The sequence below is a fragment of the Ambystoma mexicanum genome, chromosome 2p (assembly GCF_040938575.1).
Source record: "Ambystoma mexicanum isolate Mex_15411 chromosome 2p, UKY_AmexF1_1, whole genome shotgun sequence".
Classification (NCBI taxonomy): domain Eukaryota; kingdom Metazoa; phylum Chordata; class Amphibia; order Caudata; family Ambystomatidae; genus Ambystoma; species Ambystoma mexicanum.
In genome coordinates this window covers 315,927,507-315,943,466 of record NC_090923.1, presented here as the reverse complement: position 1 = coordinate 315,943,466, position 15,960 = coordinate 315,927,507, and the positions used below count along the sequence as shown (strand labels likewise).

The 15,960-nt window shown below is 45.8% G+C and overlaps 1 protein-coding gene across 3 annotated transcripts in view; it reads right to left on the bottom strand.

Moving 5' to 3' along the window:
- IL17RB (interleukin 17 receptor B) overlaps window positions 1–15,960 on the bottom strand; it is an 833,505-nt gene that overhangs the window by 258,671 nt on the left and 558,874 nt on the right. For all 3 annotated transcript variants that reach the window (XM_069643631.1, XM_069643630.1, XM_069643633.1), the window contains exons 7-8: window positions 10,829–11,001; window positions 9,750–9,815 (exon numbers count right to left, since the gene is read on the bottom strand). In XM_069643631.1, the coding sequence (XP_069499732.1) occupies window positions 9,750–9,815; window positions 10,829–11,001 (239 nt within the window). The remainder of the gene's footprint in view (window positions 1–9,749; window positions 9,816–10,828; window positions 11,002–15,960) is intronic.

Here is a 15,960-nt window from a genome sequence, read left to right as displayed (position 1 = left end):
GTAACTCCACGCTACCCCGTCACATGGAGCGACATGCTGGACCACATGCCTGGCTGCTTGGTGAGTTGCCTGAGTGGGTCATGGCAGTGCAATGGGCTACTGATGTGTAGGGATGCATACTCCACCTCGGTGGGAAAGGGGGGGTTGCATACTCCACCTGGGTTGGAAAGGGGGGATGCATACTGCACCTGGGTGGGAAAGGAGGGGGCTGCATACTCCACCTGGTTGGCAATTGACGGTGATTGGAGAATGCATGCAGAGCTAGACACTCCTGACCTGAATCTCCTAAACCCAAAATTACACATCACTGGCAAACATTTTACCAATTATGCATATCGATGACAACAAGTAAGAGGCACAACCACGCCACCATGGTTATGTCAAGCAATGCATGACTGAACAGGATTGCAACTGTCGGGGGGAAATTCTCCCGGGGTCGGCTGGGCCGTCCGCGGACCTCCGGGCAGGGAGGCCCCAACTCCTCCCGTATATCCCAAAACCAACAGAGTATGAGACACAAGCAAGAAGCAAGGTGGTTCTGCTGTTTATTAGACAAAACGGCAGGGATGGTCAAGGATCGTACGCGTCCGTCCTGACACACCTAATCGTGGGGCTCGCAGGCCCTTTTTACCTTAGTATGACGCGCTACTTGCGTCACCTTGGAACGTTAGCAAAAAACCTATCGCCACTCTGGATTAGTTGCTCGAGTGGTAGGGTTAGTATAGCATACGTATAGAGAGTATTTTTAGTGGTTAAGGGTTAGTCAGGTGGTATGCTTGGGTTGTCCCTTCAATTTGATACATGAAAATTGTTACATGAAGACCCCTGAGGATTGGTCAATGTTAATGGCGTCAGTGATAAGAGCCCCATGTTCTGATTGGTCCACTCGCGAGCCTCCCAGTCTGGGACCATTGCTGTTCCCAGCTCGCGGTGCACCTGTCATTTGCAACAATGTTTCACTAGGGGTATGTGCAGACAATGTGAGGATTTATTCATGTGCTGGAAGGCCGACTACTCCCACCGCCGCAGATGTTCATTGGGTCGCTTAATTGTATCTGCCTGTGTCTTGAAACGAGGGATCCAGGCGCCTCCCTCCTCCTGGGCTTGGCACCCTGTCAGGTTCGGCTTGGTCACGTGAGGTGGGACCGTGGTTGAGGCAGAATTCTGCACAATTAATATTGTTTTTTCCACTGTGTGCCTGGTTTAATTTGCAGGTGTGACCTTGGCGTTGGCTTGCGGCATGCGAGTTTGCAACATTGTGCCCTTGGCTGTCTGCTTTCGGCGGGCTCATTCTGCAGGGTCAGCAACCGAACTCTTGTTCATTTAATGTTCATGGAAGCTCTTGCTTGTGGCCTACTTGGGTCTGGTGTATAGGTGGAGCCGTTTGATACACAGGCGCTTTAGGTTATGGTATCATATTGCTTTATCCCCAGTATCGTGTCTTCGTCATATTTCTCATTATGGCGCCTGGGTTTAGGAGAAGCGTGAGCAAGCTTTTTAGATGAGTTCATTGTGCGTCTTGCGTTTCTGTATTTTGAAAAGCCTATGTGAAAAATAATAAAGATGCACGTCCGTGGGTGTGTCCGTCACCTACATCATAGCACTGAGTATGTTCTTCGTGTGGATTGGTGTGGGAGTGTCCAGTGTGCATGTTTGCACAGGTGTGCTGACCGTTGGCTAGGTCGTCATGGCATCTCTAACGATGTGTTGGTTTAGTCGAGTTCATCCATGCCGCAGGTGTCGGCATGGGCAGGGCAGGCTGCTGGGCAGGCGGGTGGGTGGGCACATCCGTATGTTCCTGTACCAGGGTATTTGGTCGTCTGGTAGATGGGCAAACTCCTCTCTTGGCGGGTGCCTTGGCCGTGATCCTCTAGGCCAGGGGCGAGAGGGGATTGGTGGGAGCCTTTTGTTCCATTCTCCCACCATGCACAGTGTATAATACACAGCATAAATGGGAGGCTAAACATTGTTGTACATCCACAGTACATCCGCCTCAGCATGCATTATTTCACCCTGCATCATCTATTGAACGACATCCAGATGACCACACCTCATAGCAGTATAGTATGCATCTAGTTAACATTCTGGCATACGTACAGGGACATGTGCATGTCCACACCAAATAGCTGCGGCCATGACTGTGCCTCCTGTGAAGGTGGCAGCTCAGAGTGACAGACACCTATTTGTATTCGCTTGCAGGTGATGGAGGATATCCCTTGAGGCCGTGGCTACTTACCCCTGTGCAGAACCCGCAGAACAGCCATGAAGAGGAGTACAATCGTGTTCACACCCGCACCCGTGTTGTGATTGAGCAGATCTTTGGCCTGTTGAAGGCACGTTTCTGCTGCCTAAGCAGGTCTGGTGGGGCACTCCTTTATAGGCCTGAGAAGGTGGCAAAGATCACCATGGCCTGTGTCATGCTGCACAACATGTGCGTCCGGAGAAATGTACCACTGCCACCTGACATTGACATGCATGCACCGGGTGAGGTTGATGAGGATGGAGACGGAGGTGAAGTAGCCCCCCTGCCAGTACGTGATGCACGGGATGGCCATGCAGTACGCCAAGCACTGATTCACGAATACTTCTGAACCACAGGGATTATGATAGACATGTGTCAGTGACACACTGGGTCCATATGGACATGCACACAGGGATTGTTGGGAGTTGGCCACTGAACACCATCACACATTAAATGGATATACACAAAATGAACAATGTCCAGCCATTGAATGTTTTTTTCACACAATGGGTGTATTAGTTCAAACAGCAAAAATGTGACCACTCCCCTCCAACCCCCAGTTAACTCCCAAACCCACCCAACAAACTCCAAGAACCCGCAATGAACTCCCATACCCACCCAACAAACTCCAAGAACCCACAGTGAACTCCCATACCCACCCAACAAACTCCAAAACCTCCAATAAACTCCACAAAATGCTCCCCTTCACCCCCAACCATGTGTTCCACTCCCATTGTCCGCCCACACTACTTGCGGGACTTTTTGCTGTCCGGGGGCAGCATTTCGGAGTGCCGTGCACTCCTTTGGGTCTGGCGCACAGGGTTGGTGGGGACTGAGGAAGCAGGTGTGGTGGCTGATGATGAGTCGGTGGCAGGGTCCATGCCTGCTCCAAGGCGTGGCTGCTGCATGTGGAGCAGGATTGAAGTAAGGACTTGTGTTACTGCCCCCAGGCAGTCCCGCATCAGCACAGCCGACGCATTCACAGCGCCTGTGTTTGCTGCAATGGCCGCTGTGGTCCCCTCAATGGCAGTGGCGATTCCCCGCCTGGTGTCCTCTCCATCAACAATGTACTGCCGCAGGAGATCCAAGATGGCCTCCTGTCGGGCCTCCACCCTCGACAGTCGTGACTCGATGGTGTTGGTGGGAGCTGGAGTGGTGGGTGGTGCACTCACAGGGCCTGCGTTTTGGGTGCTGTCCTCCTCGATGGTGCTCATGTCCGAGTCATGGAGGCAGGGATCAGCACTGCTGTAGGTGGGTGAGGGCTCGATATGGGGTGGGGGGGTGGACACGGGGCTTGGGCCGGGTGGACATGTCACTTCTGTGACTCCCTCCTGGTCCACATTGCCATCCAAGTCTTCCTCAGTGGTGGCTGATGCATGTAGGGACTCCCCTTCAACTGGTGTGGGTGTGGGCTGCTGGGTCTGTAGTGTGTCCGCAGGTGGCAGCAGGTGTTGTTGGCTGTTTGACGGCCCAGTCAGGCACACTGGCTGTGGGTGTGGCCTGCTTGGCTGCCACGGAGGTGGTGGTGGTGGTAGCCCTTTTCTTGGGGTGGGACGTGGATGCCCTTGCAGTGTTGTCTTGCCTGGCATCTTCCTCTTCGGTGCCTTGGGGGTAGAAGAGATGCAGGGCATCAGTGATGGTGTTACATGCCAGAAGCATACAATTGTGCTGTTCTATATTCATTCAATCATGCATTCATGTCTTACAGGTGTGTCACACAGGGTGTTCTGAGGGGGCATTATGGCATTCACTGCATGGCAGATGGCATGCCATTGATTTGGGGTTTGTTTGATGTGTTACATGGGCACGGTCCAGGTGTGTTGGCCGTGTGTTGGTTATGGGATTGGCACTCAGCATGCAGGGTTTGGCCCGCAATCTGGACTTGGATATGTTAATGTGGCTGTTGGGACATGGATTGTCTTACCTAGACTCTCTTCCACATCACTTGTGCTACTTCATGGTTTCCCCTACAGGGATCTGCAGGGTCACTCACCTCGTTCTGGGGATGATGCTGCACCCATCTCCATCTCCCCGAATCCCTCGATGCACTCTGGATCTACGAAGCCGCTTGCGGTCTCCTCCCAGGGCATCATTTTTGCAGGACGGTGGGGACCCCGACCTGTGGCCATGGCCGCCCTCCTGTTGCTTGCCATGATGTTGCGGACCCTCAAGCGGAGGTCGTCCCACCTCTTCCGGCAGTCCCTGACAGTACGTGGGGTGGTCCCCACAGCCGACACCTTGCGGGCTACCTCCTGCCAGATGTCCTTTTTCTTCTGCTGGTCCTCACGCTTCATATCATGGGATTTAATGAGGGCTGCATGTGCAGCAAGAGTGTCCGCTAACATATTCAATTCAGTGTCAGAGAAATGCTGTTTCTGCAGCTGGGGGGTGGTCTTCCGGGTAGCCTTGGACATCCTCAGAGTATTGCCACAGAGCTCAACAGGAATCAACAGGTGGTTTGGGAGGATTGCAATGGATTGTGTTTTTAAAGATGGCCGTCGGCCCATTTCCCATTCCAACGCGATGAAGTTATTTACGGGTCCGGTTTTACGAGCCCGGTATTAGCATTTTGGTATTACCGGGTCGGTATTTAGGGGTTACTCCTAGGCGGTGCCGGTATCGGCGGGTCCCGTGATGGTGCTATCGGGGGGATGGAGGGCCTTTTGCGGCATGCCGGTATGGCCATTACCGGCATGGGGGTTCGCGCATGCTTGCGCACTCGTAATCACCCGCTATTACCGGCGTCATACGAGCACGGACCCGCTCGATCCGCCATGCCGGTAATGACCCCGTTTTTACTGCGCTACTCGTAATGAGGCCCAATCAGTTACGGAATATATTTACAAGCATATTCACAAATGCAAGAATACACAGCACATATTTACATGGATACAGAGTTGGGGCATATTCACAAATTTACAATAACATTTACAACCGAGCAATCACAGAAGATATGGTCTAATTGGGCTTCATCTAGATTTTTGGGAAATCAGTCTCAACCTCTTTTTCGCTATGGTATTTAGGCAGCAGACCAAAGGCTAGTCTTTGTAATGCTCCTGCAATGTTATCCTCATATGCATCATTGATAGACAAATGAGCACAAAATGCATGCCTCTATCCATACGAATGTGGAACTTAATGGAATAAGATTCACCTAGTTGCTTTCACAAAAGCGATCCTGGATACAAAAGACCATATGACGGAGACCCCAACTGATATCTTAATAGGAAGGTCTATCAACGTCAGTAAAGTGGTCACCTTTAACACCTGCAACTCCTTTCCCATTTGCCTACATAAAGTCTATTAATCTGCCAAAATACCTTGTCTACTAAGATGGGAAGGTTGCACTCCGCAGAAAATGCCCCAATTGAGGTACACATTCACAGGGTTTACGTTGGCCTACACCAGGGCAAAAAAGACCCACTTCAAGGCTTGTATGGCTGAAAACTCCATCAAGCTATTCTTACAAATTGTTGGCCACTAGGCTTGCACACACCCATCACCACCAAGGAAGTTTGCAAGAAGGTAAAGATCATTTAGTGTGATGCATTCACCATATGTGGTATGATATAATTGTTTCCATTTACGCTTCAGAGTTGCGCTGTCAGTAGCCAGCCTGGAAGTTTGGCCTTTTTCAGAGGTTGACATGAGGAGGATCCTGCCGTCTTTCAAAAAGTCTCCCCGACGTATTGAAATGTGCAATCCACGGATCAACAACTTGAGGCATGCAGCGTCCTGCCCATTCACATAAATCATGAGAACCTTTCTTACCTCTGATTTCCCACTGTAACCTATGTTGTCTAAACAACCCTGAAAACCCAGCAGACCTTAGTACATTGGCAAATTACCACCCATGTTTTGGCCTTTTGTGCTTTGCAAATGCACTGGAACTGTGGTAATCGTGTGAATCTCCTCCCACCTGGAGTTTGATCATCTGGAAAGATATTTCCTGTGAGCGTTCAGATCATGGCAGGGAAGTGAATATTACATTTGAGGGAAAAGGTATTCTTTTTCCAAGATGAAAGCAAATTCTTGCCGCTGGGTGACATTGCTGGGCACATTGCACACAAATTATCATCGGTTTATGACACTATGGACTACAAATTGAAATGTGGCCATTAATGACTTCAGCAGACATCAGTTGGATGGTCTCAAGTTATCTACATCTGTTCTTCACAAATCACACACACACCAACTCAAGCTGTTATCCACATTCTAGAACCACTGTTATCTGGCAAGAACCTCTAGCACCAGTTCTTTTGATAGTCCTCTTCAATCTACGCATATCCTCACAGTATCATGGAATTCCATACTATAAGATACCACATAAATGCCTATCGCAGAGAGATACACCTCAAGCTTGATGAAGGTTCTTGAGATTCTCACTGAATGGAAAATGGCCTAAGACAAGTTCAACACTAGATGGATTGGAACTGCAACAGTAAACAGAAAAAAAGAGATCTTGCTCACGATTCCAATGGAACTTCATCACGATCATGCACCTGGCTTGACTTAGTGGATTCATCCTCCGTGCCACAGCTGAAAGCACACCTCTTGGCATTGTTTGTTGTCAGAGACCTTTTCTTCACACCAAAATTTCATATTGTTTTTCAGAAGGTGTTCCACAACTTAGACCTACTCATAGTTATAGGGGCTCATTCTCTCGCAAAATTGAACTAGTCCTCACTGTGGTAATATCCTCTTGAAAAAAATCAATTTTAAACTCCAACAATGGTAAAATGGAACCAACCAGCTTATATTTAGCTTGAGGTGCCAGAACTACACAACCCCCATGTATGGAGACCTGCAATGTCTCCCACATCAAGAACCAACCATTTTAGGATCATGTGCTTGTTTATGTTCTCAGAATATCTATGCTGAGCATACCAACTCTGGCAGCCTTCTGGAGATACACCTAACACTCTCCCCCCATGAAGTACTCTCCTGTCACAGCTAGGACTTGAGGCCCGCCACGCTAAACTTCAGAGCGATCTGGAGATATGCCTTATGGGTTCTGCCTACAGGCTCAAATTTCACAAAATCCCTGGGGTCACCATCACAACCGAAGAGCCAAAGAGTCTGGGCTACTTTCTTCAACTGTCATTGCCCTTCTTTCAGGTCACACTCCTGAGAGTGACCCAAAAGCCCATCTTTCAATGCATTTTCCAATGATGTAAAACAAAGAGCATGGCCATACCAGCAAACACAACTTCTTTACTTGCTTGAAAAATAACTAAACCCACTCGAAATATGGACGTCTGACATCGTCTGTCTATTACCCCACAGTTATATTATGTTATGTAAATTTGTAAAGCGCAGCGTACACCAATGGCATCTTGGTGCTAGGGGTAGCAGGTGAGAGAAAAGATTCTTAGAGCACTAGAAGAGAAGAGTCTTCAGAGCACGTCTGAAGGCCAGATGATTAGCAGTAGCACGGAGAGCCCAAGGGAGTTGGTTCCATGCTTTGGCTGAGGCCACCGAGAAGGCACGGCCTCCAGTTCGAGTGCATTTGACGCGAGGAACCAGAAGGAGTAGCGCAGTCTGGGAGCATAGAGGGCGATTAGGCACATAGTGGATAAACTTCTCCTGCAAATATTCAGCTCCAGCCTTATAGAAGGCCCGATGAACAAGGCACATATATTTAAATAGAATCTGTTGTTCAATGGGGAGCCAGTGTAACTGTCGCAGGAGGGGGGGCATATGCGAGCGTGCTGGTGGGCGCAATATTGCACGAGCAGCAGCATTTTGGATCATTTGGATCCGATTGAGCAGATAGCATGGTTGGCCGAGGTACAGCGAGTTACAATAATCCACTGCACTAAGAACCAATACCCCAACCACTTGGGCATGAAAATGGCCCTGGATGAAAGGAAGAACCTTTCTCAAAGTCTGCAATTTGAAATGGCTGGCTTTGCAGATAGCACCCACTTGCTCAGTCATCATCAAAGAAGATGAGACCTTAACTCCCACATTTCTCACTGTGAGAGAAGGGAGTGGGAAGGGGCCGAGAGACGTGGGCCAGAAGTCCAGAGTCCAGTAGTTAAGGGGGGTGTTTGTCCCTACCACCAGGACTTCTGTTTTACTACCATTAAGCTTGAGAGAGTTGGTAGCCATCCACGCACCTAAATCTTCAAGACAGTTCCTAAGGCGGGCCGCAGTGTCAGACTGAAAGAGATCCAGACGTACCACAATCTGCATGTCATCTGCGTAGGGATAATATCGAAAACCGTGAGATAGAATGAGAAGGAGCAGCGGATGGATATAAATATTAAAAAGAATTGGTGATAGAGCCGACCCTTGTGGAACTCCACAGAACAGTGCAACTGATTTCGAACAGTACTGGGCAGAGTGACTGATTGAGACCGATCGGTCAGAAAATCTGCAAACCAGCTCAGTACCTGGCCCCCCCAGGCCTGCGTCCACAGACGGGATATAAGTATAGAATGATCAACCGTGTCGAACGTGGCCGAGAGGTCAAGTAAAAGCAAGGATCCCACCCCCCCCTGATCTACAAGCTGGGTGAGGTCATCGAATACAGAATTAAGAACTGATTCGGTGCCTCTCCCAGGACGGAATCCGGATTGAAAAAGAGACCAATGCCTCCAGTATTTTCATCATAGATGGGAGAAGGGAGATAAGATGAAAATTCGCCAGGAGAGCAGGGTCCAAACAGGGCTTCATCAGGAGCGGAAGCACCTGAGCGTGTTTCAGGAAGCCAGGTATCAACCCCTCTTGAAAGGATGCTTTAATGGCTGTTGTGATTTCAGTAATAATATCAGGGGGGATGGCCTCAGCAGGGGATGCTGGCTTGAGACCCTGAATGGCTTTCAGAGCAATCTGTTCAGAGACCACAGGAAAAGAGACTGAAGAAGCAGTAGGAGTGGGAGGGTCAGGGAAGGATTCGTTTTTTTCTGAAGCATCCAGTCTGACTTTGATATATTCACATATCATATGGCAATAATCTTGGAATGGAAAAAGGAGGAAACAGAATCACACAGAGCAAGTGAAGGCTTGATCGAAGGGCTGGAATTGGAAGGCATAGATAGAAATTGCACTAGTTAGATGGCTCTATTGATTGTGTTAGTAAAATCATAGCTAAACACTCACTGTGATATCTAAAATATACCTCAGTACTGTCAGAAATGTAATATTTGCTTACTATATGCCGTACATTGAATTACTGCATATTTTACCCCACACCCTTATTAAGAAATATGAGGAAACTGTGTTAAAGATAATCTGTTGCCAAATTGTTACGACATACTGCAAAATTCACAATCAAGGCCTCTGAGTATTAATACATGGCGTCTTCTATATGTTCTTCGTATTTAAATAGCTAAGTTGAGTATTAATTGAGTTTTCCCTGCGCCAGTTTGGCATCACTTGCCTCTTTTCCAGTGTAGGTGCTTAAGGAGTGCCACATAAAGGCGTCCATCCATGTGGTCATCCATCCGGTCGTCCACCCATTCATCTTTTTAAATGAGTTAAGTAAAGAAAATAAACTTACCGAAACTCTAGTATGTGCACGTTCAGTCGTGATTGGCAACAGCACAGATGCTCTTGAGTCGTTATTCTGAAATGTAATTTAAAACAAAAAGAACACACACATTAAAAGGTTTACTCTATGTATCCAGTCAAAACGAATTCCATCCCCAGCCCTTGCATCTATTCTTTTGCATTTACCCCCCACCAACCCCTTAGCCCTTCTTCCTGCCCTTGCGCGACCCAAATGTCACAAGGCCTAGTAAAACCCCTACTGTTTAATTTAGCCTGTCCTTCCTCCCCCTTGTTACGTTGAGGCTCCTAGAGATTTTTTTTTTGTTGTACAGTGCACCGTATAAATGCCCAATAAATAAATAAATTAAATGATTTAACTTGTGAAGTGCTGATAATGTTATGAACTCAAATTTAGTCGCAAAATACGCTATTACTGGGTACAAATGAGAGCACTGAGTGATATCATTTTGCATAGGAGGAAATGAGAAGATGGCGAGCATCTTCTATTGATATACAACGCCTAAAGCCAGTGGTCCAAGTGGGCGGGAGCGGTCGGGAGAGGTGCTCCTCTACTTCTTTTAATTAAGTTTTACCGTTCCTATACTTTTAATTTTAAAAAGAAAACATACCGGAATGGTTTCGTTTTAAAATAAAAGTGGAGGAAAAAGTTAAAACTTGCACTTACAGTGCACTGCACTGGGCCTCCCCTTAAACAGCAAGAACATGTGTTTTGGTTTTTTTATTGTGCATGGGAGGGGGCGTGGCGACGGGGTCTATGGGAATCGTGCAGGCCAGTAGGGAACATAGTTGCACTACTTCTTTTTGTACACTTCGACCACTGCCTAAAGCCGAAGGAAATCTTTGAAATGCTCATGTGCAAACGGGATTCACAAAGATGTGTTCATAGGCATTTTAGATAGACTCCGGTCATCTAAAAATGCGCTTGAGTTTTAGGTTTTGTTAATCAGGTATATGGTAGCAGGTGCAAATCTGAAATGCTTATGGGCGTCTCCTCATTTTCTCAAGTGCACAAATTTATGAAACAGAACAGGCACATAGTAAGAGTGTCTGAGTTTACGTGTTACATACCTTAATAATTTCACTTTCACCAATATATTTACATTTGCGATTGGGAAGGGGGAATGTCGACGAACAATTATACAGCAGGACGACATATTTTGTTCCATAATTATATAGTGTAAAGTTCACTTCCACATTCTTTTCCACGATGCAGGCAGATATGTTTGGACTCCAAAGACTTCCTGTGCAAAATGGGGTAAAGGATATCAAGATTTACATATTAGTCTGCAGCGCTCTTAATATGCAGTCCAAAAATAAAATGAAGATGAATTTTGTGCTAGTCACATTGAAATCATATAGCATACAGGACCTAAAAGGCACTGAAAAATGTGAGCATTTAAAGAGATTATACACTGGTGTTGTTGATGATGTTTGTAATCAGGGAAATGCTTTATTAGAAGAAAGGTTATGAAATCCACACCAGAGCAGGACATAGGTTTGCAAATCATTTGATCTCCGAGTGTCCACCATTCATTAAGCCAGTGTAAATGCACAGCATGCATACAGCAGTTAGAGCCACCTGCAGGAGCTATCGCCCAGGAAGAACAAAGGAAAGAAACAGTATAATGAAATCCATAGGCCCCTTGCTGAACCTCTATATTGTTCTGCACTTTGCGTTTTATAATTTATTTATTGTATGTTTGTATTTAGACAGTGATTATATCATTTCAAACAAAAGTCTATATCTATAAAACTGAACATTTGTGGGTGGCTGGGTTTGTGGCAAAGCATTGTTCCTTATACAATTCCACACTGTTTCACCAATCTGCACCAAATTTTGCATGTTTACCTGTTAGGATACTCCGGGCGTTACTGGCTACAAACATGTGGACACCCCACCCATTTCCCCGGATTTCAGTACAAGTCAACATTTGTGTGTTTTTGGCTTGGCGAAGCGTTGTTCCTCATACAATTCCATACCGTTTCACCAAACTTTGCATAGTTACCTGTTAGGACCTTCCAGACATTACTGGCTACATGCCATTCAAACACCCCACACCTTTCCCTGGATTTCAGCACCTTCACACATGAGACAATTGCCTGAAATTGTCGAAACATCCATGTGGTCGTCGATGGACCGTTCCCGACATTAGGAACAAAACATGACGTCCCTATGGGACCTCAGAAAACATGTTTCAAGGCCCTAAGATGCACAGAGAGCAGACCCATTGCAGAAGCACCCTAACATATGCTCCAGGGTATGTCAGCCAGCTACACATACCCATTCTCAGTGCAGTTTCCTTCAGGGAGCATCAAACGATAAGCAAATCCGAACAGCGACTTACAGGATCATTGATTTTTAACAATTGATGAGAGTGTCATCAGGTCTGTCTACAGAACCCATTTGGGGGAACGGGTACCTTTGCCAGTAATTTACATGGCATAAAGTATTAGATGACAGAGACAGTCTATTGCCTATACAGTATGCAGTCGTTAGTGAGTAAGCCTGGTGATCGGGGGGGTGGGGGGTAGATCGAATAAGGAACATAGACCATGGGCATTAACAAAGGGGCTAGACATAGATAGGATAAACATTTAAAAAACTTATATAAATTAATACTTTTGAAACAGGCACTCCAATGCCATGGACCTCACTCATGTTCCTCCAAATAATTGAAACAGCCATCCAAAGAATAAATCACACAATCTTTAATAAGAAGCACATTTCTGATGGTTAAAAGGCGGAGAAATGAAGCCACATGATGCGTCTTACCACACTCTGGTGGCTTGATCACATATTCTTTTCTTTGTTGGTACTGACTTTTTGTATACAACTTAATGGTAATGAAAAGAAGGGATGTCCTTCCTTAGTGTCTACCCTTTGTTTGTTCATGTAGTGACATCAAGTAAAGCACAGCGCCTTCTTAACACATACAAGTTATCAGCCTAATTTAACTAATATGGGAGCACTAATTGTGCATATGCGTACTCTTTACAACATCATGCATGTGTCAAAGTGGTGATCGTTAGTTTACATCAATAAAGTTCGTAGTGCATCTTTTTTCTTTTTCCTTTCTTACGTACTCTCGTTATGAATTTCATAGACATGTATCCAGTCAGGCTAGTCATATAATTGACTATTCAACCTTTAAGACTGAAACCCACAAGAAGCGGGACGCATATTGTGCATTTGAGAAGTAATCACACTGCATTACACATTCTATTTTAGCTTAGTGCTTCCAGGTTCCTGATTCAAAACAAAGCGATGTACTGGAAAAGCAAAAAAGATAAACAACCTATTATCGGACTAGAACATAATGGGGGTCATTACGACCTTGGAGGTAAGCATGCCGCAATTTGCGGCATGGTTACCCCCTTACCGCGTACCGGGTCTGAGTTCCTTAAATGAGGAATTCCCGGGCCATTCCAACCTTGGAGGACCCGGTAATTCCTCATTCCAGGAACCCTGACCCAGTACATCCCCATTCCCATTCGAGCCCCCATACGGCTCAATAGGAATGGGGATGGAGCTAACAACGGGCCAGTTAATAACGGGCCCATTGTTAGCTCCCTGGTCTGCTAGCGGGACCCGTAAGGGTACCTGGTTTTTACCAGGCGCCCTTTGCGGGTCCCGCGAGCAAACCTCGTAATGCGGCGGTAGGGGTTTAACGGGGCCAGCAGCTTTACCAGCCCCTTTAAAACCTTACTGTCAACCTCGTAATGACCTCCAATATATTCGTTCACAGTGTTGCCCGCGACAGGACCATGAAACATGCTCTGTTTCACTGACGCCACTTCATTTTGTAAGCTAATGCACACGCTTTGGACACCAATTAGTATAAATCATATAAGTTGCCTACGTATTGTGCAAATTGCATGTCGACAAATTCAATAAAGTGCTTCAAGTTTGTGCAAAAAATGCATGAAAACAGTATATAGGATCTCTGGTACTGCATTTATGCAGTCATGTCCATTACCCTTACTTTGGCATTGTGTACGTAGCAAAACCATAAAAGCTACTGAAATTAAAAGCTTTGTAAATACTCCTCAAGCAAAGATATGATAAAAGCAGCTCATTGCAAATTTGCATGTAAAAAATTCAGATTTGGGCCTCATTACGAGTTCGACAGTCTGGAAATAAGGGTGCAACGTACCGGCACCCTTTCTGGACCACCAGATTACGAGTATGCCTGCAGGGGCCGTTGCTCCCGGCAGGTCTGCACCAGCCCCTGCAAGCTTTTTTTACACAAAAGCACAGGCACCGTTAGCACCGGTGTGTCCTTGCCCCTGTTCCAGTGGAGTCCTATCAAACTCCACTGGAATGGGAACTTACACTTTCCACCGCCTATGATTCCGGGGCATCGGGACTTGTAATGTCCTGGTGGCACCGGGATATAAGGCGGTGGAAACGCTGTTATGAGTTTGGCAGCAACCACCGGCGGGTTACTGCCAAACTCGTAATGAGGCCCTTAAAGTGTCCAGGTGCTGTGCAAAATTGCATGTAAGCAGTTTCAATAAAGTGCTTCAATATGTGCAAAATGGCAAATGAGCAAGTAAACAAATTACGGGATGTCTAAAACTGCATATTTCCAGTCGTGTCCAAAAGGTAACATATCACAAGGAAAAAGGACAGTAAAATATTTTCAGACCAGAGTAATACATGTTATTACCAAAATAATGTCACAGCCAGTCACCTAAAACTGATATTAAAATCACTGTCATAATATGATGTAATATAGAAATACTTTCCCTTAAGTAAAACTCTCCCTATTACCATATTGGAAAATCTAATGTTTACCTTAGATGGAAAAGAAGAAGGGAACAGCAACCACAAAACAAGGGAGAAGAACAAACCCAAACATCTCTAATAGTAACTCCCGGACTATTCACCTTTAGAACCATCCCCAAATAATGTGTGAATCTACATTTAGTAATACAATGATAAGTGTTACAGAATCACCTCCACCTCAAAGAAAAGGAAAGAATTTATATATATATATATATATATATATATATATATATTTAAATATATATATATATATATAATAGGGTGGTGGTAGCCATCCTATAGTTAAGGTGATTCGGGTTCCCATAGGAAACCTGAAATAAACAGAAAAAATGAATTGCTTATAAGTTTTGACCCTTGCAACGGATTTGGCTGAAATTCTGAAGACAATTAGGGACAAAAAAAGGTTATTATGAAACAATTAAAAAAAACACAATTGTGGTCTACTTCCTATTCATTTCCCCATAGACAAAAAAGGTAGTTTTATGCTGGACCACACAGCCCAAACCGCTGGACGGATCTGGATCAGGTCCAAAACAACTTGGGCAAGAAGCTTTAATTCAAGGCCTTTTGTGGTTTGAGGTTATTCCGTGCAGTGGTTTTTAAAATATTTGATGGTGAAGGGGTGCCTCCTTCTACCCCAAACAAAATAGTTATATCCCCCATGGTGCATTGCAGGATCATGGTTTTCAGAAATGAAAAACGTGCCATCTTTTATTTTCCTAGATGCAAGAGATATCTGTGCCTAAAGCTGAGGGTAATCGGAAAATGAAATGCAGAAAAATAGCCATTTGCAGGTCAAAAAATATACAAACGCTATCCGGCTAGATGTGGATGAGAGGCAAGAGGATACCAAATGAACTTTCGGGATTGGAGAAGGTCTAGGGACTGAGTTTGATATGATATGATATGCAACACAAAGCTTTACTGTAGCCTCGGCTATCGGAAAGAATAGCTGCAAATAGCCGACATACCAGAGCAAACTGCATCACAGAAACAGTGAGTGTTGTGGAGAGGGCAGGGGAGGTTAGGAGGCCATTGTGGACGCAGGGGGGAGTAGGCACACAGGAGGGAAGCATTTTTGGGTTTTTCTGTTTTTTCCTGATAACCGCGCGTAGAATGACTACAGAAAATCAAGGGTATCTTTAGTCCTGTACCTATGGCTATAGGAACAACTTTTTATTTTTAAATATATGTTTACAACTACAGTGAGGTCGAGGAAGAAAATTCACTGGCCATGGCCAGTGACATGAGAGGCATCCAGGACTCCCATTCATGCAGTAACCAGGGTCAACCCTGCTTAGCTTCAAAGCAGAGAAAGGGCCGCCCTCTAAGGCCATTTTGCCTATGAAATGAGCACACGTTATAACACCACTTAGATCAGAACAGAATATGTTAAAGGGACAGAGAAGAA